Genomic DNA, 27,928 nt, shown 5'->3' on the forward strand with positions numbered 1-27,928 from the left:
TTTAATTTTACGAATTTCCATTCTCCGGACAAAAACTGGCAATGTGATTTTAGCGGCTTATGCTTGACGCCATATTGTTTTTGTCGGGCTTGCTTTTCAAAGAAAAAAGATGAAGTTAGTCAGGTAATAATTGAATATTTGTTATTGTTTTGATATATTTCATTTCTAATTATGTTTATTAACCATTCTGTAATTAAATTTTAACATTAAACTAATTTTATATTTGAGATTTTTATTAAATTAACATTGTTATTTGAATATTCAAACTTGTCATTTATCAGGCTCTTAAGAAGCTTTTATACAGGGTAAACTATGGGTAGAGGTTTCTTTTAGGTGCTCCACTCTTATACACATATATTAATAAATGACCTAAGGGTAACTTTCACCAAAATATGTTTTAATTATTATAAAAAATCTTGATTTTATTAAGTATGTAGTGTTTAGATGCATCATTGAATATGGATGAATCTGTCAAACAAATGAGTAAAAATAAATCTAATATACTTGTCAGAAGAATGTGTTATCTGAGTATAAAACCTGTAGGTAGACTGAGTTTGATATGACGACGACTTAACCATTCAGTCAAAGCTGACTTTTCGTCACTCTATGCATTAACTTTCCTGTCTTGAGGTGTTTCTTTGGGTTCTTCTTTGTATCAGCCAATGACTTTGACATGATCCTCCTCTTGTCCCACTGACTGTGCTGAGCATTAATGTTATTTACAGAGAATTGGCTTTATGATATGAACAAAGTATGAGAGCCGCTGCTTTGTGATTTTGCTTTCTAATGATATTTTTGGATTTACATACCAGATATTAGAATTGTTTTATTTGTAAACTTGTCTGTCCAAGGTATGCACGACGTTCATCTCTGACGTCCTAGCTCGGAAGCATCGATTCTGCTGTCTGCTTTCTTGATCGTCATTCTTTCAGTACGAATTTTTGTCATTTGTTTCATTGTGCTGTGTCTGAGTATAATCCGCCATTTGATTTAAGGTACAGATTCGCCATTGTAGATCGATCTTGGCCCCCAGGAATATGAAATCTTGGACTGATTCAGTTTCTTTGTTATTCATTTATTGATATACTAGTAGCTTGGGATGCCCTCTAGTGGGCGTTCTAGCAACATTACAAATTCCTATGAGGCACGTTTAATGCACTTAAGCGCATAAAACTTTCACATATTAATTTTCAGAAGTGATGCACTTAATATATATAAATGTATATAATTCTTCATCTGAAAAACAACTTAAAAAATCAATACAGAAAAGAGCAAACAATATTTCTATATTAGAAAGTGAAGATATTCTTTATTCAAAATAGTTCAAATAAATAGAATTAATATACAATTTTCAAAACTATTTCAAAACTATCCGTTTTTTCATTATTTGCCTCCTAGTGCACGTTACAGGCATTCTGTGACAATAATAAATTCCTTGGCTTTTTCCACCTTTATATAGTTGATACAGGTACAGTACTTTGACTCGTTTCGGGCATTTTGCCCCTCTTCAGTCAACTAGCAGGAAGGAATGTATACAATATATTAAATACAAAAGTAAATTGTATAAAAATATCTAAACATATGTACACTTTCACAGACATACCGTTAAATCCTTGTACACAAGGGTGCGCGTATACAGCACAGGCTCGAATATTCAGAACAATAAAATGACAGCAACAATTGTATAAAATCCACGTACAACTAATTAAGATATAAGTATAAAACAATATATAAATATACAAGCTTATATTGCTATGAATTAAGATGTATCAAGTATATCCGAAATTACGTCTTACACAGAAATAAATGCAATAAGTTCCTTATCTTCTTATTTAACTCAATGAACATGCTGACAAACTTCATTCTAGTTTTTTCTTGATACAATGCAAATTCTAGAACACTTCTACTACTACTTGTTTCTTGTTGGTACTTTACTCAGTATCATGCTCTGTTGCTGTTTATCAACGATTTACATATTCAACTGTTCGCGACGATCGGAATTTGCATAATTAACCACATAGCCAAGAATAGCCAACCAAATCAGAAATTTTACAAAATTTTCCCAAAATTTTTATTTTATATCTATAATATTTGTAATCAGTTTTCGTTTGTTTGTACTTAAATTTTTAAGTATAAACATAAATTACTTATACAGTTATTAACAGACTATTTATAGTTTTTGGGTTTTATAATAGCTACGTTCTCTTTAAATTTCCTATTATATGTATTCTTCTCTTTATATAGAATTTTTGCATCAGTTTTATTTATATTGCAAATGTTAAGTAGGCAGTGATCATGAAAAACAGAATGTAATCGATGATATTTTAGATCTGCAACATGTTCTTTTAAGTCTCAGTACTTTTATAGTCTCAGCAATAAGATAAAGAAATATATAACAAAAGAAAAAAGAAAAACTGTCATTAAAGACAAAAATTATTACAAATATAAAAATAAAATTAGCAAATTACAAACATTTCTGGTGGATAATAAACTAGAGATAATTAAAGCAGATAAATCAAAACAAGTTATCATCGTATATGCTGATTGGGTAAAAAAAAGAAATATGAATTAATAGAAAGCGAAAGATTCAGGAAACTTCCGCTAGACCCAAAAAAAATTATATTCAAAGAGCTTAAAAGTAGAATTACATGATTACATAAACTGAACAAACTAACTAAGGCTGAAAAGGAATTCATCTTAAGTGATCACAACGACCATACACCAAAAATCAACATTCAACTAAAAACCCACAAAGCTGGCGACAGAGTAAGGCCCATAATTGACTTTAAATATGCAATGTTATATAATCTAGAAAAATTTCTAAAAAAAAAACTCAAATCTAATCAAAATTCCAAGTTTGCCATATCTAATACGGATGAACTCTTAACAGATCTTAAAGATATAGAAATAGAAAACACCTTTAAAATTGCTAGTTTGGATATAATCGACATGTACCCTTCCATAGCATGGAAAATAATCGAAGAAAAATTAAAACAGCTTAATGTAGAACCAGAAATGATTGACCTAATAGAGTTTTCATACAAAAGTAATTATTTTGAAATTGAAGGGAACTATTACACCCAGAATGAAGGTATCAGTATGGGATCAGTGATAGGACCTAAACTTGCTGAAATAGTAATGATAGATATAGATGAAGATATTAATGAAATACAAGGTGTAAAATTCTACAGACGATATGTTGATGACATTGTAATTATATACAACAATTCAGAAATTACAATTAAACAGAAGTATTCATAAACAATTTACATAAACGAATTCAGTTTAAAGTAGAAGAAGAGGACAGTATTAACAATAGCATTAATTATTTGGATGTTACAATTAAAAGGAATGCAAACAGTGTTGAATTCAAACCGTTTAAAAAGCCTTGCACTATTAACACAACTGTTAAATACGATTCCAACATACCCTCACATATAAAAGAAAACATCTTTAAGATGGAATAAGATAAGATTAAAACAAGAACCAGCAAGACTACTAATATATCCAAACATATACAGGAATTAAAAAAGAAATTTATATTGGATGGATACCCAAACTGCATAATTACCAAATGGGAAAAGAAAATAAATGATAAAATAATAAAAATGATGAACAGAAAAAGCAAAGCTCGGATATAAGATATATTAGTTTCCCATATGTAAAAGATTTATATGAAGAAATCAATAAAGAATTGCAGAAAGTCAACATAAAACTTGCACCTAAATACGAAAAATTGCGATCTCAGTTAAAAAATAACAAAGGTACACAACAAAATAAAGAAGAAAAAGGAAAAACCAAGAATGTCGTCTACCAAATTCCATGCACTTGTGATAATGCCAGTATTTACATAAATGAAACCAAACGTAAACTAAATGTCAGATTAAAAGAACATGCTGCAGATCTAAAATATCATCGATTACATTCTGTTTTTCATGATCACTGCCTACTTAACATTTGCAATATAAATAAAACTGATGCAAAAATCTATATATATAAAAATGAATGTATGTGTGTGTGTGTGTGTGTGTGTGTGTTTGTCCTTCATGCACTACCACACCATTTATCCGATTGCCATGAAACTTCGGGAAGTTGTTTAATACACTCCCACGAAGGTTTCTGGCACATGTGAAGACTACCATTTCCTCCCTTTCAAAAATATATTTATATATGGATTAAGGCTTTTATGTCCAACAGATGGCGCTAACTTCCGACGACCTAAGTTTGCTTTTCTGTGAGGCATTATGCTTTTCTGTGAGAATGGACTAAAGCAGATCATTTTCTATCTATCTATATAAATAAAATATAACGTTCGTTTGTTCCTACCAATTCATTTGAAATTTTGACACAACGTTGCATTCGAATACGCACGTGTTTTTATATAATATACATGTCGAAATTCCCCCCACTGGGGGGAGATGGACAGGATTATGGCTTACCGTGAAGAACTTGGCTTCTATTATACTATTTTAGATGCGGTTTTTTGCGTTTTTAATTGCGTTTTAATAGGTTACGTCAACAGAATATACACTAAAAAGGGATTTTTCGATATTTCCTTGTGGGGGAGAGGGACAGGATTAAGGCTTACTGTGAAGAACTCTGCTTTTATTATACTATTTTAAATGTGTTTTTGATTGTGTTTTAATAGGGTACGTCAAGAGAATGTACTGTACACTAAGAAGGGATTTTTTGAAATTCCCCCATGGGGGAAGTGTTACACATTTATAATAGATACATTTTGAGCCACAACAACGTGTGGCCGGGTCAGCTAGTTCTATATAAAGAGAAGAATACATATAATAGGAAATTTAAAGAGAGCGTAGCTATTATAAAACCCAAAAACTATAAATAGTCTGTTAATAAGGCCACGACTCCACTAGCCGTAAAACAGCCGTAAAACCCCTCACTGTAAAAGCTTTTAATCACGTGACCTATTTGTGTTTGTGCTCGGATTGCGGTGGCGGTCCGGCTAGCGAAGCTTTTTACGGCGACAGTACTATTACGGTTTATACGTGATATATCGATATAAAGACGACAATTATATTCTACGAGTTTTCTCTATACTATAATTACAAATATAGTAAAAGTAATATCTTTACTTTCTTATATTGACTTTTATTATTATATTATTAAGATAATATACAGCATTTATAAGCTTAGCTTTTTTATTATATACTCCTCTAAATTGAAGGATTTTCCTTTGGCCGTTCATATTGCGTGTTTTAGGCATCCATTATTATAATTGGGATATCTCTTGTAGTAGATACATGAATACTTTCGGATGTTTTTGATAAATCTTTCTAGATCTTCTAGAGTAGCCACGAGAGAACGTACACAAAAGCTCGTTTTCCGCCATTTTCGCACTGTGTCACGATGACCTAGATTTAACTGACTTCTGATTGGTGGATGGTACCGGTTTACGGTCGTATTCACTTCGAAAGTTGAACACTGCTCAACTCGCTTTTACGTTGGTTTTACGACCTGCTCAGGCGTAAAATATCATGGTCACGTGATTAAAAGCTTTTACGGCGAGGAGTTTTACGGCCCTTTTACGGCTAGTGGAGTCACGGCCTAACTGTATAAGTAATTTATGTTTATACTTAAAAATTTAAGTACAAACAAACGAAAACTGATTACAAATATTATAGATATAAAATAAAAATTTTGGGAAAATTTTGTAAAATTTCTGATTTGGTTGGCTATTCTTGGCTATGTGGTTAATTATGCAAATTCCGATCGTCACGAACAGTTGAATATGTAAATCGTTGATAAACAGCAACAGAGCATGATACTGAGTAAAGTACCAACAAGAAACAAGAAGTAGTAGAAGTGTTCTAGAATTTGCATTGTATCAAGAAGAAACTAGAATGAAGTTTGTCAGCATATTCATTGAGTTCAATAAGAAGATAAGGAACTTATTGCATTTATTTCTGTGTAAGACGTAATTTCGGATATACTTGATACATCTTAATTCATAGCAATATAAGCTTGTATATTTATATATTGTTTTATACTTATATTTTAATTAGTTGTACGTGGATTTTATACAATTGTTGCTGTCATTTTATTGTTCTGAATATTCGAGCCTGTGCTGTATACGCGCACCCTTGTGTACAAGGATTTAACGGTATGTCTGTGAAAGTGTACATATGTTTAGGTATTTTTATACAATTTACTTTTGTATTTAATATATTTTATACATTCCTTCCTGCTAGTTGACTGAAGAGGGGCAAAATGCCCGAAACGAGTCAAAGTACCTGTATCAACTAAATAAAGGTGGAAAAAGCCAAGTGTTTAATAAATAACACAATCTTGTGTTTAATACTCCATACACAGCAAAACACGGTTTCAAAAATAGATAAACTATAAATAATAAATTTCTATTACAAATATAATAAATTATTTATATTGTTATTAGCCAAATGAATAATAATAATTTATATTGTTAATTTAAATGTTTGAAATATGACACATGATAGGGGTGCCTCTAGTGTCTGTTTTTGGCATACCGTTACACGGACACGCTTTCAATGGGTTATATTGATATATGTGAATTGTATCATTTCCTGCTGTTATCATTAGACTCTTCAGATTAGATGGTGCCTAACGTTCACCTCTAATACCAAATTACTTAGTATCTAAATATTAATAGTAGCGAAAAGAAAATAGCTTGATTACTTACAGCAATCATATGGTTTATTAGAGCACTGGTTCTTAACCTTTTTATACCCGTTGCCCACCAAATATTTCATAATATTTTTGTGACCCCCATTTTTTAAATAATAATTTATATTTGTTAAATTATCTATAATAAATTGATTTTTTATTATTGCTTTATTTTTTATATAATAAATGTAAATTATAACTTTATTTCATTATCTATTTAAATAACATTCAAACTTCACAATTAAACAAAAACTCATTAAATTTTAACAGAAAATAAAATAAGAAACATGTCGATAAATCGATCCAAAGTCGAAGCTAAAACTAAACTTGTCGTAAAGATTTTGCATATCTTTTGCAAAAATATTTAAATTTTCAAAGCCTACTACTAAGCCTACTATTTTTCCTAATTATTTTTAAAATTCCAAGCATTAATAGTTTCTTAGAATTACTTTGGAATAAAAGAAGTAAATGCTGCAGTGTAAGTAGCATATTTGCATTTATTTCTGATGTACTAACAAAGTTATATGCAGAAAGAAATAAGAAATAAATAAATAAAAAAAACTAAATAGGAAAACTTTTTCTTATTTCACTTTTCAATACGATATTTGGTTATACATCAATTTTCTTTTTATTATATAATGAAGGAAATTTTGCATAATTTGGCAGGCCCCTGGCAAACTTCTTACAGACCCCCAGGGGGCCGTGGCCCCCCTGTTAAGAATCACTGTATTAGAGTATGGTCAATATGGATAAATATAAGACAGTTGTGAAATTATGTCTGATCTGTCCTGTACTAATACAATATTAAGTTCATTTACTGAATTTTAATATATAACTTTTCTGAATGAGAATGACTATGGTTTCATTGAGTCTCTTTAGTTTTTAATAAATGCTACCAAAATAGGTGCAAAAACTTTTCTGTTAGTTCAACTAACTTTTGCTCTGTATATGTCTGCAAAAGATATGGATATTTAATTAGAAATTTGTATTATTTAGTATATAAATGCAGCTTTCAGCTGCTAGTTGTTTTTATTACATATATCATTTTTTGTCTGAGTTTTGTCAATTTCAAAATGAGACACCAGATTTTATTTACCAGTAATTAATTTCCATGAAACTTTTCTTTTATTTAAGTTCAGCTTGTTAATATTTTTGAAATGTAATAGGTCTACACCTAATTTCACCTTAATGTTAAAACACAGAAAACAGCAGGGCTATAGTTTTATTTTTTTCATTATTTTTATTCCATGCTAATTAAATAATTAGTTGTTCCTAAAATGTTTTATTTTGGTGTAGACCTATTTTATTTAGACCAGGATAGTTTTGTAAATTTTCTTTAATTAGTGGTAGGCTTATAACTTTTTCTATGTTAATATTTCTTTTAACAGGCCATTGAATAATGCTTTGTGTTTTTACTATTAATAATTCATTATAGGAGAGGAGAAAGGGAAGTAGTTTGTTTTCTGCCGAAGGACACAGTGTATCTGAAATATTTGCGAAAAAAGTGTATTTACTAATTTGTGTTATACTGTATTTTTCTTTTTCCTTCCTTTCCTTTTCTCCTTTCCTATAGCCTACTGAATTATTAACCCAGTTTAGTTATCTTTTTATTCTTTAAACATCTAATTTAGGCCTACCATATGTATTTACTATTAGTAATATAAAATAGTTGGTATTGTAATATAATTTGTTCAAAAAGGTTAATAAAATCACTTAGGCCTGGCCCTATATGTTTAAAATTTTGTTTTATTTTACATTTTTATATTGTACACAACTACAGAATAATTTTCAATGATGAATATTTAATCTTATCTACTTACTTCAATTAAAAAATTTCATATGAAGATGTCAAGAAAATAAGCTGAACAAAAAATCATTTTTAAAAATTATATATCTTGGGAACTAAATTTATTACCTGTAGTATCTGATTATTAACCTCCCTGTTGACATAGGCAAGTAGTGTTACCACCCATTCGGTTTTTGCCCAGACAGTCTGGGAATTAACTCACTGTCCGGGTGAACTATTAATTTTGTCCGGGAATTTCGTAGAAATTGTGAAATTATGATGAAACAAAGTTCTTGCAAATATTATTATAAATTTACATCATTTGAACAATGAAAGACCTCACACTCACTGAAACTCATCTGCCATTCCACTATATTACTCTGTTTATGCTGATGTGTGACGTGCAACCTCTCAATCTTTTTATTTTATTTTATTTATTTATTTATTTTTTTGCTTGTATGTTACTCCTACACAAGTCTTTAGTCCCTAACTGTAACTGATTTAGAACCAGCATGCATAATTCTTCGCATTGTAAAATGACATTGTGCATACGTCAGGAACTTCTGTTCGAACAAACCTGACCTGCAGTGCGGGTCAGCGATTTTTGTAAAGGTGGCAACACTATAGGCAAGTCCTTATGGTGATATAATGGGGGTCTCGTATTTTAGCTTTTGAAGGTAAAATATGAGACAGGAAAAAATTTCTTGCTCGACATTTTTCATACATATAGAAAAAATGAATGCTCCATTAGATTTTAATGCCTTCTATAGACCTTGTCATGTATTTCTCTTTGTAAAATACTGATCCTAACAAATTCTGTTACAAAAGTTTTGAAAAGTGTCTCATGTTTATCCACATTGACCATAACTAATTTTAGTTATATTAAAGTTAAGAGGGTGTATTAGTGCAATTAAATTTATAATTTGAAGATTTGTTAATAAATATTATTATGTAATTCATCCAGTATTGTTTGCCTATTGCATTGTCTTTAACAACAACTAGTATGTAACTGAAGCAAAAACTGGTGGCAATTTAAACCAAATACTGACACCAGTTATAGTGAGGTTGCAGCCAAAGTTTTCAACACAAAAACGTGAATGTCCGACATTCATGAAAACATTTGCGCTGACAACTTTGGCTGCAACCACGCTAATGAGCAAAATGAAAATTTTCCTGTAACTTACATTTTCTATTATAACTTATGTAATGGACATTGTCAGGTTTAATTGATAGAACTTAAATGAAAGAACAAAAAACTTAAAATCTTAGAACAAAATGTTTTTTATATTATAGATTAAGCGCACAGAGTTGCAGATGTCTGATATGATTCATTAAACTAAGCTAGTATTTTGACTATATTGATGTTAGCAATTTAAACTGCTGAACAATGGCTATCTAGATAATTAATGTTCAATATTTAACACTGATAAACATTACACATTGAGGCTGAGCATGAAAAGACAGCTTAAAAATGCATTCACCTGAATATAATGATAACAATAGCCTAACTCTGATTATAATAAGTGAAATTCTTTAGCTGTATTTTAACTTGCATGTTTCAGGACCTACTCATAATAACTTTAAGTTACAGATAACAATATCCATGACTATAATAAGCACAGATATCAGCCATAGAGCTGCAGTCGGAAGCAAAGTTGTTGCTAAAGGAGTCGAAGTTGGTAAAAATGGACTGACTCCGACTCCTGTTCATTTATTTTGTACTTTATATTGGTTCAGGTTAAAGTTTATAATAAGAGCATTAATCTCCTATCTTGCATTATACGTGGTATGATCCAAAAGTTTGGGCAATGCAGTAATCTATGACAACAAAAGCATGCATTTGAAGTTACAGCGTATGAAATGGATTCTACCAAACCACCTCTACGTGTTCAGGTCAATTTCACCCATGTCATGTGATTAAACTGCGAGCACTGCTGTTTTTTTCCGGAGATAGTTACCTTTGTCCTGCGACGTAATCAAAGTGGAGTTTCAAGAACAACCTCCAACATTAAATTTTGTCAGCGTTTAGGTAAAACACCTATGGAGATTTTAAAATTGCTAAGAAAAGTGTACGGTGATTCTACGGTGAAAGGTTACGGTGAAGTCAAAATGTTGGAGGTTGTTCTTGAAACTCCACTTTGACTAAGTTGCAGGACAAAGGTCTCTGGAAAAAAACAGCAGCGCTCGTGGTTTAATCACATGACATGGGTGAAATTGACCTGAACACATAGAGGTGGTTTGGTAGAATCCATTTCATACACTGTAACTTCAAATACATGTTTTTGTTGTCATAGATTACTGCATTCCCCGAACTTTCGGATCGTACCACGTAGGAGCCTCCTATAATATAAGATTTTATTTTACGATGATTCCTCTGCATCATGTACTTTGTTTTGCATATCACTAATTACCATTTTTTATTTTTTTAGAAATTTATATTTGAATAAATTGTGTGTTAGCTAATTACAAATTTTTATAGTCAGTTTTATTTTTAGCTTATTAAAATATTTAATGCAATTAAATTTCTTAATTGTCTGCTAACAGAACTTATCTATAAACTAATAGATATATTTTCTGAGATATAGATATATCTCATAGAAAAAATATCTATACCTAAGATCATATTTAGAATCTGTTCATGTCTTAATAGACCAAGATTATTTGAATCTGTTGTTTTGGACAAAGACTTATAAATAAATGTAACAAAAATATTAGTTTCTAATAATTGAATGTCTTATTTTTCTAATAATTGAATGTTGGAAAAATAATAAAGTTTGGAAAAATGTTTGATCACGAGCGACACTAAGATGCTAACGAAACGAGTGCTAAACACAGACTGGTGTAACATGTGCACAATCCGAGACTTCCCCTCTCGTCGTCACTTGTTAGGCAAAACATCGCTTGTTAAGTGAGTCTTAATTTTTTACTTCAAAAAAAAAAAAAAATTATTTAAGCTCCAACAATTTTAATTTAATAAGAAATACAGTGTCATTAACCAACAGTAGTTACTGCAGATTTCTCCAATAAGAAAAATGGGTAAATATAAATGTTTGCTGAAACTGAAATTTGAATTTGTGATCTGATTTTCTGTGACAATGTCTTTGCATATTCTGCTAACAGTTTTCTGATTAGTTTTTATTCTATTATATATTATATTAATTTAGCTTTTATTAATTTTGTACAATATGATGTTTTTATTACATTAAGTACAGTAAGCAGTACATAACTACCGTATTTTACAGACTATAAGACGCACTTTTTTCTTCGAAAAATTGCCTCCAAAATTCAGGTGCGTCTTATAGTCCGTAGCGTCTTATAGGTATTTTTTTTTTAAAAATGCTTAAAAATTAAGGTGCGTCTTATAGTCCGTAAAATACGGTAAGTATTGTACATAATTGATAAATTTTATTCATAAATTACAGGATGTTATTGAAACTTGATTATATTTACTTTATATGGGGCATTCACACATAGTTGAGTCAAATAAGTCCTTGGATTCACATGGATGAAGAAACAAAGAACAATTAAACTTTAACTAACAAAAGGCATTATTACATACATCTGTTTTTCAATGTGCAAGCCACTTTGCTCTACACACTTTCTCCAATGGCAGATAAGATATTCAAATGCCCGTTTGAAGAATGTTGGAGGAGAGGTACTCAGAAATTTGATAACTTATTTCTTCCCCTCATCAACCAATGAGAAGTGTCATTCAGCCAGGTTTTTGGAGCTCTCTAAACATCAAATCACTAGAAGTTCATGATTGTTTGAGGGTATGGGGGAGCCCCTAAATATACTTTGTTGACTGTCAATTTTGTGATATGGTTGGTGTATATAGGTGCAATGTTGTGAAGGAAACAGCAGAAAGTGTTTTTGATTTCTAAAGCAGTTTGCTGACCTCATTTACTAACTAGTTCAGAGTAGTACCTGATGCTGTTCTGAAGGAAGGTGTCACCAAATTTCTGAACATTCTTCCTCCAATATTCTTCAAAAAAGTCATTTCAAGATCTTGTCTGCCACTGGAGAAAGTGTGTAGAGCAAAACAACTTGTACTGTACATCGAAAAATAAATGTATGTAATAATGCCTTTTATTAGTAAAAGTTTAATAGTTTTCTGCTTCTCTGTCTGTGTAATTCTGAGGACTTATTGACTCAACTGTGCAAATGAGAACTTGATTATTGCTATCAAATTTTGGTGATTGTCAATATGGTATTGGATTAATCATTAAATCGTGTGATTAAAATAACTTGGTAATTTAGAATAATTAATTAAATAGAGAAAAGTAGAGAAACAATTATGTGAAGTGAGATTGCCATGTAAGTGAAGCTGGAATGAGTATGCTAATGATAATCAACACTTAACATTTTCATTTGGTACAATCTGTTTAATATAAATCCTGGAGAAGTCTGACTTGGAATGTTTGAATAATGTGGGTGAATCTTGTCATAAGTGAAAATTGTGCTTTCAAATTTTATTTCCAGCTGTTTTCCAGATGATTTTATTTAAATTTGTCTAAAGTTGTAGACAGGTGACAACATGATCTAACTACACAATCAACCATTTCTTTCTTTTACTAACTACAATTCGAACACACTACAATTCTTGAAAAATTTTGAGCCATACACTTTCTTGTGCCATTCCCGCATACCCAATTCTGACCAGTTTTCCTCCATTTATTGGTTATTCTACCTTTTTTCTTTTATCTTGTTTGTAAAGCTTTTTTTCAGACTTCACTGATCCATTCTCTGCACATATCCTAGCCAACATATTCATGTTCTAATCAATTAGTACATCTTTCTCTTTATAACTGATATTGTAGATTCTAACTCTTGATTGTGAATACAGCTGTAAGTACTTCAGATTCTTATCTGAAGTACTTATAGCTTATTCACAATCAAGAGTTGGAAGTTAAGTAATTACTATACTCTGACTTTATCTTCTTGATCTTCCGAAATAAAAAGGGAAAGATTGTTTCACTTTTAAAACTTACAAAAAACCATCGGACATAAGCAAAACAATCAATTATTATTCCTACACCCCTAGTACCATAAAAAAGAATACATATATTATGGACTTAAAGAAAATATACACTAGGACGAGTCAACATAACGAACGCCAAACTATGGTCGAAAAGTTAAATCATAAATATATACTTAATAACTACCCCAAGCACTTATTAAATATCTGGCAAACACAATATTACAAACACAGGTTTAATATAAAAAACAAGAAGGAAACCAACCATAAACCGTTCCCTTATATATCTAAACATATTTATGAAAAATGCTCTAAATCCCTAAAAAATGACAATATTGTTTTAGCCCCTTTGTTAACAAACAAAATATCGCAACAAATCTGTAATGTTAAAAAACCAAATAATAATAATATATGGGAAAAAACAGGAGTCGTTTATAAAATCAGCTGCAATTGTCAACACCCACAATATTACATAGGTGAAACTGGACGTAAATTGGAATCACGGATCAATGAACATATGGCTGCCATCAGGTTGAAACATAACACCTCCCCTTGGTTTAACCACATAATAAACAATAGTTGCCAAATAGAAAAAAATAACACCAAAATTTTACATTCCGAGAAAAATATATATAAACGTAAGTTTAAAGAACACATAGAAATAAAAAAACATAGCAATAATAGTAACTTAGTAAATCTGTCAAATGGAATGCAAATCGACCAACAGTGGTATTATGTAATAGAGGGCGCAACAGACTAATAGTTTTATGTGTGGCACCCTACTGCAAAAACGTTCTAGTATTGTAAAAAGCGCAATGCTTTTCGAACAACCTTAAGTGTATATTTATAGGACCAAAATTTGCTGTAAAATGTTTGAAATACATCCGAAAAAATAGTAAGTACGTATTTAATTTTAGAAAACTCTATATTAGTTACACAGATCTTTGTAAAAGATTTTATATAAGAAAACTTTATAATTATAGTACTACTGTAAATACAAGGGAAAATAGGAATTAAAAAACGAATATGAAAACAGATACCAGTAAGCAATGTATTGTTAATAAAGAGTATACGAAAAAGGTATAAAAAATGTATTTAGTTAAAATGTTTTTAAAGAATTTTTGTAAATCTTATTATGTACGTACTCGCGTCACCCATGTTAATAAAAAACCTTTGATTTCCTGTAGCACTGATGAGGGACCAGGACTCACAAAACTGGTCCGAAATGCATTTGATGAAGAACCAATAAAAAAGTTTTAAGCCTGTTCAGCTGTAAGTTAGTCTACCGAATGTTTTCGGATTAAAGAGACAACCACCTATTAAACATATATACACCAACTAAACAAATTTAATTACTTATAGCTTATTCACAATCAAGAGTTGGAGTCTGTATTTGCATTAATTACTATACACTGTACTTTTAGTATGTGAATGCTTATTGATTAACTTCTAACACTAATTCTTGAACCTTGGTGTGAATATAGACCTTAATCAAGTTTCATATCCACTCACAGATCTAATAATCATTTTAGATAAATTAATTTTCATCATTCCTGAGATGAGATGACACTTATTTCATCTTACTCTAAAATTTTTACTCTATTTGACAATGAATTTGTATAGCATGATTTTATAAAATTGAAAAATATTCAGTGAGCATGATTATTATATTCTAGGTTTCTTATGAAACTCAGTCATGAGACTGTCACCATTGAATTGAAGAATGGAACACAGGTTCATGGGACAATAACAGGCAAGTATTTTTTTGTCCAGAAGATTGTAATTCGGTTGCAGTTTTTTGAAAAGTAATTAAGACATATTTTCTTAATATATATATTTAGGTGTGGATGTGGCCATGAACACTCACTTAAAAGCCGTGAAGATGACTGTCAAGAACAGAGATCCTGTTCAATTGGAGACCCTTAGCATACGGGGTAACAACATTCGTTACTATATTCTTCCCGACAGTCTGCCTCTTGAGACACTCCTCATTGATGACACGCCAAAGGCAAAGGCGAAAAAGAAGGAAGCGAGTATGTATTCTCTTTTTGAGTATATCAATTGTATTAATATCACACTTATTTTTATACATGCAAGTGGTCTTTATTTACAAGAAGCTGTTGGGTTGATGAAAAATATCTGGAATTTTCTATTTTTAAAGTACAACATTTATTTCAAAAAACAAAAGTAGTTTGAATAAGAAAATAATTTGCATTACATTCAAGCTGCTTCTTCCGTTGATTAGGTATGTTATATATTCCTGCCAAATGAAACTAGGACTATTTTGACTCAAAGAACACTGAGTGCAATTTTCATCTCATCATTAGCATACCGCTTTCCATTTAAGAAGTGTTGCATTGAGTGGAAGAGATGGTAGTTGGGTGATGTAATGTTTTTGCATTATGAGGGGTGAGGGAAAACCTTCCAGCTAAGATTGAGCAGCTTCTGTCAGGTTAATGTGTGATCTTGTTGATTTTGCAGATCATTTCAGTGGAAGGTAAATGACAACCTACAGTGACTGGTCACAACAAAGTGTCTTGCTCATTTCTTGCACAGTCTTGTATGGGTTTGCTTCCATTATCAGCTCATCATACAATGGAATGATAGGCCTTCCCAAGCATGGCCTATCTTCAACTTCATGTTGCCTAGCTTTAAATTTACTGAACTGGTTGTAGATTGTAGACTTGGAGATGACATTTTTGCTAAATGATTGCACCATGAAGTGTATATGTGCAAATTTGATCACAAGAAAGCATTGGTAAACTTAACATATTTAAAAAAGTTGGCATTTCCACACAGAATAGCTTTTCACTGAGGAATGTGTACCTCAACACTTCATTTATGTACCCTATAAGAAACTTCAAGATGCCATCTCTAGGAGAACAATTTTGAATATTCTATATAACTTGCAAGTAGAAAATTCCAGAAACTTTGTGTCAACCCAATATATCTCACATATAGATCATAGTTTGAATATTTAAAGATATTTGAAATTTATTATAATTATAGTAAAGTTTGTTAACATTTTTCTGTATAAGGTATAACTGTTGTTTTTCTTTTTATTTCTATAGAAACTTTTTCAGTATTACAGTATTATTAACTCTAAATTCAAGGCAGTACTTTTGGATTTTGTATGTTTTCATATTTTGTTGAAATTTTTCTACACTATACAATATATTCCAGTATAGTCGTTGGGTTGGTTATATCTATTTTAATTCTTTGTGTTCTTTTTTGAATACAAAGGATTAAAATAAAAATTTTTAAGTTACTGAAAACTAACTCAAAAGTAAAATTTTTGAATTACTGAAAAAATTTGTTAGAACTTAATATTATTAGTTAAACATTTTTATTTCAATAGATTTTCTGTAAGATAAATAACTATTGTTCTTATTTAGTCAGTAATATTATGGCATCTTTATTTGAATTATCACATTACAAGAAATTATTGCATATATTTTGTAGAATCCAAAAATTCAAGTACTTGACAGTAATTTAGACTTACTCTTTTATTAATATTAGCTGGTTTTTGTTACCATTGACTTTAGTTTTCAAGTCCACAATTTTGTGAAGGTTTGTATTTATTTTTGTGGAAAATATATACACGTAGAAAAATAAAAGCTCAGTAACAATGCAAAATAAAATCAAAGACCCTTTACCGTGCTTTGAAACTCCTGATGTCTAATGAAAAATAATTTGTTTCCTGATATATGGCACTATTGATATAGACATATGCCGACATATAGAACACAAATTTCTGACATTTTCATCTATACTTCCTATATTTGGGTTGCAATAGCATGATTTCTTTTACTCTGTGTCTCACAGGTTCCAACTTTTAGAAAACATTTGTTAGGTTAATTGTTTTACTGAAAATTATTTGAACTTTCCACAGGTGGAAAGTTTTTATTTACTCAGATTCTGACTTATGTAGATTTTACTGTATTATGAAATGATGCAAAGTAGGGATGTACCAATACTTGGTATCAGTATTGCTGATACTTCAATGAAAAAAAATTCGTAAAACATTGTATATTACAAGATGGAAAATAACAGTTTGATACAACAATAACTAAACATAAACAAGATTAAAGTTCAAGAGTTTAAGACGTAACAAAACAATGTTAATTTTTCAATGTTTATGGAGATTTGTTGCATTCATTCCAAATGTCTAAACACTAGAATTTTTAAGTTCTAAATTAGTTTCATTAGCCAAAAGTTAGCCAAGTAATTTGATTATCAAAATTTGAACTGTTTATATATGTTATATACAGTGCATTTCAAAATTTATGGGAGAAACTTGAATACCAAAATAAATATTTTTGTCATACAGTGTAAATAAACAACTACTAGCCCGTTATAGATAACGATCAACCAATGCCGAATTATCGGGCTAGCAAATGGCTATAGTAATATTAATAATTTAAGATGGCGCCTAATGCCTAACTCTAGTACCAAATTATCTTAAATTATTAATATTACTATAGCCATTTGCTAGCCCGATAATTTGGCATTGGTTGATTGTTGTCATACAGTGTGTGGGTGAAACAGAAGTGTAAAAATTCAAACAAAGGAATGACATAGAATATGGGAAAAGAAACCTTATTTTGGACTAATTACAAGAATTGCTCAAAAGAGCAACTGCCAACCATGATACACGTCAGGCATATTGCACACAGCTGGAGCAATGACGAAATCTTGTGACAAGTTCCTTGTCGGATTAAAGTGAAATCTTATACATGAGGTTCTTAAGACATTCCCATAGAAAGAAATCCAGACTTAACAGATTGGGTACTCACAGAGGTCAAATGATGGGGACATTTTGGCCAATCCATTGTTCCACAAATGTGGCATTTAGCTAGTTTTGCACTTCAGTGCTAAAATGGACTGATACCTTCAGATGGCTGTTGGAACTGTCTTCAGCAATTCTGACAAGAAAATATGGTACATTCTCCCTTTGAAGTGGTCTGGCAGAATATACAACCTAATTAAGATGTGGACAATCCCCACTCAAACATTGATGGAGAACCTTATCCAGTCAGAATGTGGCTGTGTTGGACCATTTAATGTCCATACTGTGCATGTGGGTTCACCACATGCACACCATGGATATTAAATGCTCCAACATGTGTAAAGGTTGCATTGTCTGTGAATAGGACGTGCCAGAAAATCCAGTTGCACTGCAGGAACAAGCAGGCAAATTGATGCAGCATGGATAATCCATAACCTTCCAGGCATGCATTCTCTATGAATGGTAGGGTGTAATGTTTTCTCACATAATACTCACCTTACTGTGTTAAGAGACATACAGCACTGGTGCTTATGTCTGGTCAATCTTCCACTATACATAGAATGTTCTCTATTATATCTTGCGTGCTGACATTCCTGGCATGACCTGCATCGTGCATGCCAGCAAAGAATACAGCACTCAAATATTTTACGATTACTAGTCTATTGAAACAGTAAATAAAATGCATGTCGGTCTTCTCAACACGCATAAACAGATTCATCGAAAAAGCAACATTGGGAAAGCAACATTTTAAAAAATGGTGCTTTTAAATAAATTACTTGCAGGAAAACTTCTAGCGCCTCCATACTTCAGTTTCTACTGTGCCTTGTATGATGAAAAATGTTTGTTTTGATGTGTTTTGCTACTACCAAAAGTTTGCCCACAAATTTTGGAACACCTTGTATTTCTGTAAGGAATCTTATCTTATGCAAATACAAATGTAAGTGAAAATTTTCTCAATAAAATTGATATTTGAAAACTTAAAGCCAAAATTCTCTTATTTCATACAAGTGTGAAATAAGAGATTTTTGACAAATTGAAGAAGCATTTTTATTTTCATTGACAAGTTTATATATTTATTTGCTAATCTGTCAATTGTTATAAGATAAATGTCCTTTATACAGAAAGTTTTCAATTTTCCTAGAGGTACAAAACATGTTGAAATCTGGTTATTTCTCTGGGAGTATTTGTATTGGTTGAACATTGCATATTATCCCTTTCTAATTTTGTGTAGCTCAACATTGCTTTGTGTCCAGAATGTTTTGGAAGAAAGTGCTATTTTAATGAAGTTGATTTTGAATGATGATAAACTTTGTCAATGCATACATGTAGAATTCGCATAAGCAGTTAGTCATAAAATTTCCATATGTATTTTGAGCATCTGTCTGCTCTGGATGTTTGAAATGTTACCGTATCATAGAGGAAGAATGTTATAAAACTGGAAATTTAAATTCTTTGCTGCGTTACGCAATGTCTTTCTCAAATTTATTTAAAATAAAAATTAATATGAAGTGTAACTGTAGAATTTTTAATAGGCACACAGAGTACACAATATGCACTGGTTATGGTACCAATAATAATTCTGTAGAATAGAGATTACCAGTTTGTGTCAGAATCAAATGTTTAGAAAATATTAGACTTTATAAACAAATACCTGATAGTTTCAAAATTTTGCATATGCACTGTGAAAGTGGGATCCTGAAGCCATTACGAACAAAAGTTCTCAATAGATATTAATTACTGAAATATTTGATCCAACTTTGAAAGGTTTGTTGCAGCTGCCTAGAACATAATCAGGAAAATTGATTGTTGGAAGAGTGTTTATCTCCTTATTCTATCAGATATAAAACCCAAAAATGGCACTTAATGCCACATTGCCAATTGCAAGAATTGGACTGCAGTCTTCCAGCAAATGCCATCAGGGCCGGCCATCTGGGGGTGCGGTGGATGCTATGCACCGGGGCCCCAACATTATCAAGAACTAAAATAATATACCCTTACACATGAAAACTTCACAATATTCCTATCGTTGTCAGTATGATGAAAAGTACATTTTATCGTAAACATTATTATTGTAGATCTCTGAATTTCGACAATCTTCAAACTAATTCTTGATGATGCGAGTGTTTAGTTTTTGTTATTTGATTTGGGGAACTCCCAAGGATCCCCACCTAAACTGGACTTTTTAGAAAAAAATCTCAATACCATATAGCCCACATTAAGAAATGAAAATAATACTGTGGTCGTCGGCCATATAAAATTATATGTATATTTGTATATAGTTGTAGTTTTAATGTTTCTTTTATAATTTCTTCTTTCTTTTTGTCTGTCTTATTTCTGGAACTTTCGGTGGTGACCATTATTTCCTCTGGGTAGGATTAGCCATTCCAAGAATCAAAGAGAACAATAGGCAATTGGTTGACTTGGGAAAAGCAACGAGTGGAATTGGCATCTTTTGGACTTGACACCAAAGGAATTGGACATGCCAGGGAAGAGATCAGAGTGAAACCTCAGTAACAAAGACGAGATAGGAGAGTTTGTTCAGAAGGGATGACGTCCTAAGAAGGAGTCTTAAGGAGCCTCCAAGAAGCTGTGATAGTTCAAGAGTTCAGCAGGAGAACGAAAGATGTGTTTACTCACAGAGTTAGAGAGGAAGGCTGATATTCGAAGAAGCCTGAGAACAGAAAGAGAAAATAATAAAAATTGTGAGTACAAGAGCGACCATCGCCAAGAAGACGTCCTCCCCAAGGCACACATCGACTGAGTATAACGAAATCCCGGGTGACTCAATTCTGTTTTTCCGACTTTTTATCTTTCTATCCCTCTTCTTATTTCCCTAGACATAAGTTAGTTTTAAGATAGATGTAAGTTAGGTATTAAGTATGCGGCTAGATCAAATTGGTTATGTGGCTTTCTTGGGTAATATATCCGTTGTTTGCAAAGGAATTAAGTGTTTTTTGTACGGTACATCCCATATTGTATAATATTACAAATAGTTGGGATCCAGCATATAGTATTTTGATAATTCATACTATAAAATGTTTAATATCGTTAGATCTAATCATCCATGCTAAGGAAATATCCCTCTGGGTGTCAAAAAAGAAAATTAGCAGAAAAGAAAAAGTAGAAAAGCTAAATTTCAAGAAATCACAAGTAGATCTTTTTCTTGGCTACGAAGTAATTCTAGCAGTGAAATTGTTTTGACTTCAGAAGTTACAATTCAAGCTTCAGTTTCGACTTCAGAAGTTAAAATTCAAGCTTCAACTGGAGAAGAAAGTTTCGCACAAACTACACAGTCTTGCAATGAAAATGTCGAAACTGTGAAATTCGTTGAAGAACCGTATGTTTATACAAATATGATCGAATCAGAAAATAACGTCGAAAATGACAATAACAAATATGATCAAGTGAATATAAGTGATCCAAGTTTATGGCCAAGTATTATAACTGATAAGTTTAGAATGTTTTGTGTTAAAACGGGACCTGTACAACACAAAGGAGTTTTTGCTAAGAATGGCCGGGTGCAAGAAACTATTTGGCCCAAATGTTTTTCTAAAATAAAAAAATTTACAAACACGAACATATATTAATGCATGTTTATTTAAAGCGTGATTTTGTTCTTGCTAATACATTAATTACTTCAGAAAAATTACTAAAATTACTGCATTCTTGATAATGTTGGGGCCCCTCAATCGCGGGCCCGGTGCGTAGCATCCGCCGCACCCCCGATGGCGGCCCTGACCTGTACAACACAAAGGAGTTTTTGCTAAGAATGCTGAAGGTAGATCATTTACCACTACGTACTACTATTAAAAAAATGCCAAATGGTGAAATCCAGCTTTGCAGCTGGCTAATTTATTCAAAAATGGATCATCCGACATACGCTAGCCAATCAGAACTTACATCTTAGTTGCGCATGCGTATTGCATTCAGTACCGAACTTTAAATTTATGTGACCAGTAGTTAATCTTTTTTCTTTGACAAAAGTAACGATCATGGAGGAATCATTAAGTGACATGAACAACCGATTAAACGAGTTGATAGCAGAAAAAGGTGAAAACAATTAAATTTTTACAAAATCAGCGTATTTGTTAATGATAGAAAAAGTGAGAGCCAAAAATGGAAGTTACTTCTAACTTACCGGAAGAATATCAGTTAATAGTACTTTGAAATAATTCACAAAAAATAAATATTTCTAAATGAAATAAGTGGAGTTTTTTTTAATCAAATTTAAAATTCGGTACTAAACACGATACACACACGCGACTGAGTGCCGATTGGCTAGCATATGTCGGATGATCACTCCTCAACGTATTATCATCACTTTGCCCGACTAGGTAGTAGCAGTATTCATAATGATCGGTCAATTTGATAAATGAATCAATATTTATCACACTGCGTGCCCTTTTTGGTCATTATTTATAACGCCCGGTCATTATGAATAATGCCCGATTAATCACTTTGTCCATAACATGTACAGTACACAGTTTGAACAAACTTGTAATGCCCTAGAAGAATTTATTGATGTAGGGGAGACCGGGGCAAGTTCGTCAATCGCATTTTTTTAGAAACAAAATAAAAGGAGACTCTCTTTAGAGGTTAGGCAGTTGAGTTTTATTGGTGGCTTGTTGAGTGGGGTGTTTGTATTTTTCTCCAACAAGCGCAGTTGAATTAACAAGTAAATTGTCATTTTCATTCAATTTCATGTAATATTTTGCTTCCATTTATATGGAATTGGCATGTTTTGTTATAATTCCATAATAACGAAAGTTGCTTTTCCTGTTAGAAGGATAAAACATTAACTTATTTACGCGACCAGATCATGGCTTAGTACCCTATTCTCAGGGTTCCACTTAATGTTTCTAAATCGTCACTATTGGGGCATCTTCGGCAGCGTTGCCTATCTTAAACAATTTGCTGTTAAGCATATTTCATTTCTACTGTTTATTTGAGTTCACTAATTCATTTTAATTTATATTGCTTTTAACTTGCATTATAATGTTTTCATTTATTATCTGTTTCATTTTTTTCGTAATTAATTTTTTTTTACATTTTCTTTACTTAAATATGCCTTTGATCTTGTATTTCGTTGTTATAATATTAAATACGTCTTTGGAAGAGTATTTCTTTGTTTTAATAGTGAATTCCAACGTATACATTGTTAATAACACAAATTTATATACCTCCCTGTCTTGCTCCATTACTGTTGCCGAAGTTGCCCCTGGTATGGGGGCAACTTCGGCAATCGCTATCTCTTTATAAAGTTGTTATTATTATAATTATTTTTATTTCCAAACAGATTTTAACCAGTTTTTTGGTAAGGTTACATTCTGGTAGACAATAAACAACGCTTTTATTTCAGTTTACAGCAGTATTTATTACACAAAATTTAACTTATTCTTAACATGCCGAAGTTGCCCCGGTCTCCCCTAAGTAACGATAATACAGCGGTATCCGAAGTTAAAAGTCTGTTGGATTCAATACAAGAAATGCTATTTATTTTATGTTTAATAGTATGGTTTGCAATGTTATCTAAAATTAACGCTATCAATATACTATTTCAAGCAAAAACTATTATTCTTGACTCGGCTTTTAATTTAGTCAATAAAATTAAAACTGAAATCCAAAATTTAAGAACAAAATTTAACACATTTTTAGACGAAGCAAAAGTGCTAGCACGTAATTTGAATGTTTCAGAACATTTTCCTGAAAAACGAATACGAAAAAGATTATATTCCGAAATAGAGAGGATGAAGTTATAGAAAACTTGGTAGAGGAATTTAGATGTTATTTTTTTAACCCTAATTGATACTGTTGTTGTAAAAATAGAAGATAGATTTAAAAATACAGTATACCAATATTATTTCTGATTTCAAATTAATCACTGATATAAAACCTTAGAAAAACATGAATTAGAAAAATGTTCCAAAAACTTTGTAAACTTTTATAACAAAGATGTAGGTAGATGAAAACCTTATCCAGGAAATTGGTTTGCTACAGGATTTGATTTTGAATGAAAGGGATGTAAATAATGCACAAGACCTATTGCAATACATAACTCATTATAATTATTATTTAGTATTTCTAAATGTATTAACTGTTAAAACTTTTCTTTACGTTGCCAGTTACTACAGCAAGTGCTGAGAGCTCTTTCAGCAAATTAAAATTAATAAAGAATTATCTTCGGTCAAGCATGTGTGCAGAACGCTTAAATGCACTTGCTATATTAAGCATCGAAAAAGAAATTGCAAAAAATTGTAATTTTTCTGAAGTAATTAATGTATTAGCAAAAACAAAATCACGCTTTAAATAAACATGCATTAGTAATATATGTTCGTGTTTGTTCTTTTACTTTACAAAAAATTTAGGGCCCAAATGGTTTCTTGCCCTCGGGCCCCTTTATAGAGAAGGCTGGGCCTGAATGCCATTATTTATTTAACAAATATTTTCATTCCAGTGAGAACGTTTTTTCGTACATTAAAGTATAAGGAATCGATTAACGTTTGGTAATATAAATAGTTCCAAAGAATTGAAATTTCTTGTTCAATAAATACGCCTACGAGATTTCTGTATTTTGTTGACGGTTCCGGCGGTTTGTTTAGAGCTAACGAGCGGGTTTTCGCTTACGAACAAACGCGTCCAATTTGGCATATTTGGTGTTTGACAGAATACTTGGAGAATGGAAATTTGGCCACTTCCGTCGTCAATAATTAGGGTTGCTTTCGAGAGAGATGAGTTGGAAGGTTACGTCGTCAGATCCGTGGCTGGTCCTATTCGTACTAATTACGACTATCCAAAACACCAAGTGAGTTTTTGATCTTTGGTTTCCTGTAATAACTTGTTAAATTCACCCGAATATTCAGCACCTTTTTTTCAGTACAGAACTATGGCCAATTAGTCTTTTTAAAGTGTCTCTAAAACAAAAACAACGAAGAATAGAACATAAAAACTAGTTACATAATGTTTATTTGCGTTTCTTCGTTTTTAGTTGGTTCTTAAAGTTTTGACATAGTAAAGTTCATATATATATATACATACATACATACACCACTGTATATTCCGGCGTATAAGACGACTTTTTAACCCAGGAAAATCTTAAAAGTCGGGGGTCGTCTTATTCGCCGGAATATACGGTATATCAGTCGCAAGAAACCGTATACAACACTATACAACACCAATACTTTAAATTCGTTAAATTTTTCCTTCTATTTTTCTATTTACCTTATAAGAATTTCACTGAGGGGGTTTTATTGTCGTTTTAAACTTCTTTTGATTGGAATTCGCTAAACAAACGAATACAAGAAATAACCAATGTTTTATCATCTGGAAAACTGGAGCGGATTGTCCCTTACAGTTTTATAGAGGGTTTTAAGCATAGTTTCGTCGATGCTGTAGTTTTTTTTCCCTGCAGTAATTTTCCATTATGTCTAGAAGATGACAGTTGTTTGCTTTAAGCTTTATAAGTTTGAAAGAAAAAGTATGGTTTGTTTTACGTATAATGTTTTTATATTAATTTTTTTTTTCGATAGTAATAAGTGGAGATTGGTTGGTAACGATTCAGTTTGTACGAGGTCTGTTCAAAAAATATGCGGACTGACGTCATAAAACAAAATGTACTTTATGTACATGTCTGGGTTCCCTTCAAAGTACTCTCCTTCCCAACGCACACACTTATCCCAACGGTGTTTCCGCTTGTTGAAACAGTCCTGGTACGCTTCTTCTGTACTGTCCTTCAGCGCCTTCGTCGCATTTGCCTTAATCTCGGGAATCCTCTCAAATCTTCTTCCTTTCAAGAGTCTTTTGAGTTTGGGAACCATAAAAAGTCACAAGGAGCAAGATCAGGTGAGTGGGGGTGGGGGAAGAACAGTGATCGAGTGTTTGGCCAAAAACTCACGAGTTCTGAGGGCTGAATGGGCTGGAGCATTGTCGTGATGGCGTAACCAGTCGCCACTCCTCCGCATTTCTGGCCTTTTGCGACGGATGGCGTCCCTCAGACGTTTCAGAACATCAATGTAGTAAGTCTGGTTCACTGTGGAGCCTTGGGGAGGTACTCGTGATGAACAACACCCTTAGCATCAAAGAAAACTCAACATCACCTTCACTTTGGATCGAACTTGGCGAGCTTTTTTGAGTCTGGGGACGTTTCACCCACCCACTGGGACGATTGGATCTTCGTTTCAATGTCCCTGGGACGATTAGACCTTCGTTTCCAAGTTTAACACAGATTTCACAGCAAGTCGTTGCTCCTTCATGTCATTCATTCTGAAATCCGACAAACGAAAAAATCGCACTTCACTAAAAACCGCGTAGCTAGCTAATCAACAAATAAAGATATCTGTATTCGGGAAATGGCTTTATCACCATAAGAACTGTACAAACCTAGCGACACCAATCGGATTCTCCTGGAACCAACTGGAGCCGTGCAATTCAAATAGTCCGCGTATTTTTTGAACAGACTTCGTATATGGCTCTTATAAGACGATTTTGTTGTATTTGTAGGCGGTTTACGATATAATCGGTCAATGTTCCTCAGACCGATATACTGTTATACGTATTGGATTTTTGGTTCAATGCAAGTGTGATATAGGACTTTTAAATATTAATACTGTAAAACGTCTGAGTCCAGTTAACATAGATATGATAGGCAATAAACTCAGCGACAGTCTTAGTTAAATTTTCTATTAATATAGCTAGATATTTTATATTGTTTACTCTATCTATCTTTTCATTTATTTCAATTTGAAATTGTTTCATATTAACAATTTTGTTTTTATTTACAAAACAGAGTTATTTCGTTTTATTTTTGTTTAATTTTAATATCTGACTTCCATTATTCGGAATTCGAATATTGATGTTTTAAAATGTCTGCGCCATTGATGTGCAATTTGTTGCCGAGAGATCGGAACTTAAACATCGGCTTTTCCAATTTGGCAGTATTGTTTTCGGCATTATTTGCGAATCTTTGCATTTACTGAATACTTAACAGTAATTCGGAAGGCCGTTTGCCGTACGTTCGATTCGAGTAGAATTCGCACCATTTCTTTTTTGTATTACGACGGACCGGCGCGTTATACTCGTTTATCTGGAGACAGATCGCTATAAGTAAAACTTTATCTAAAAACAATGGCGATGTCGTCGTAATACTGCCACCGTATTCTAAATGCGCGAGACGTAACTGGGCAAGTTTTAGTAGCGAGTAACCGCGGACAAATGAGATACTTTTCTCATTTGTCTGCTTGGTAATTGTTTATAAAATAGACGAAGACTAGAACAGTATTTCTTTTGGGTTATGGGATCTCGAAAGGGCGTAACTTGGACAAACTTTCATTTCTATTCGATTCATAAAACGTTAAAATTATTCAATTACAAAAGACTGGGTTTACGGAATTTTTATTTTATTTGCAGGCGTGGGCAGGGGACGTGGAAGAGGAAGAGGCCGAGCCCGCGGCAGGGGAAGGGCCCGCGGACGGAGATGAAGAGTCGGAGCGGAAGAGGAGGCCGGGCCAGACCCGGCCCGCCGAGCATTTGAACGGTGGTTGCCCCGATGGTTCGTGGGATCGGAGGGGAAGAGAAGCCCGAAACATGAGCATACTTCACATCTCATTCTTTTTATTATTAGTCATTTGTAATAAAGATCTTTATTCGAATTTGCTCTACGACTTTAAATGTTTTTAAGCCAAATGCGTCGGGTAAAGAAAGACGGGGCCCCATG

The 27,928-nt window shown here is 32.2% G+C and overlaps 1 protein-coding gene across 1 annotated transcript; it reads left to right on the plus strand.

Annotated features, from left to right (window-relative positions):
• SmD1 (small ribonucleoprotein particle protein SmD1) lies at positions 1–27,863 on the plus strand. Its single transcript, XM_067288507.1, has 4 exons — positions 1–123; positions 15,107–15,183; positions 15,272–15,463; positions 27,622–27,863. Exons 1-4 carry the CDS (start codon positions 110–112, stop codon positions 27,690–27,692), a joined length of 354 nt encoding a protein of 117 aa, XP_067144608.1. The 5' UTR covers positions 1–109; the 3' UTR covers positions 27,693–27,863.
• The last annotated feature ends 65 nt before the right edge of the window (positions 27,864–27,928 follow it).

This window comes from Centruroides vittatus, unplaced genomic scaffold (genome assembly GCF_030686945.1).
Source record: "Centruroides vittatus isolate TY-2023 unplaced genomic scaffold, ASM3068694v2 contig_1309, whole genome shotgun sequence".
NCBI classification, from domain to species: Eukaryota; Metazoa; Arthropoda; class Arachnida; order Scorpiones; family Buthidae; genus Centruroides; species Centruroides vittatus.

Bases quoted from the DNA above. Each gene is read 5' to 3' on its own strand.
- SmD1 (XM_067288507.1), top strand. The intron at 15,184-15,271 runs GCAAGTATTTTT...ATATATATTTAG, and splicing joins GGTTCATGGGACAATAACAG to GTGTGGATGTGGCCATGAAC. The intron at 15,464-27,621 runs GTATGTATTCTC...TTTTATTTGCAG, and splicing joins GGCGAAAAAGAAGGAAGCGA to GCGTGGGCAGGGGACGTGGA.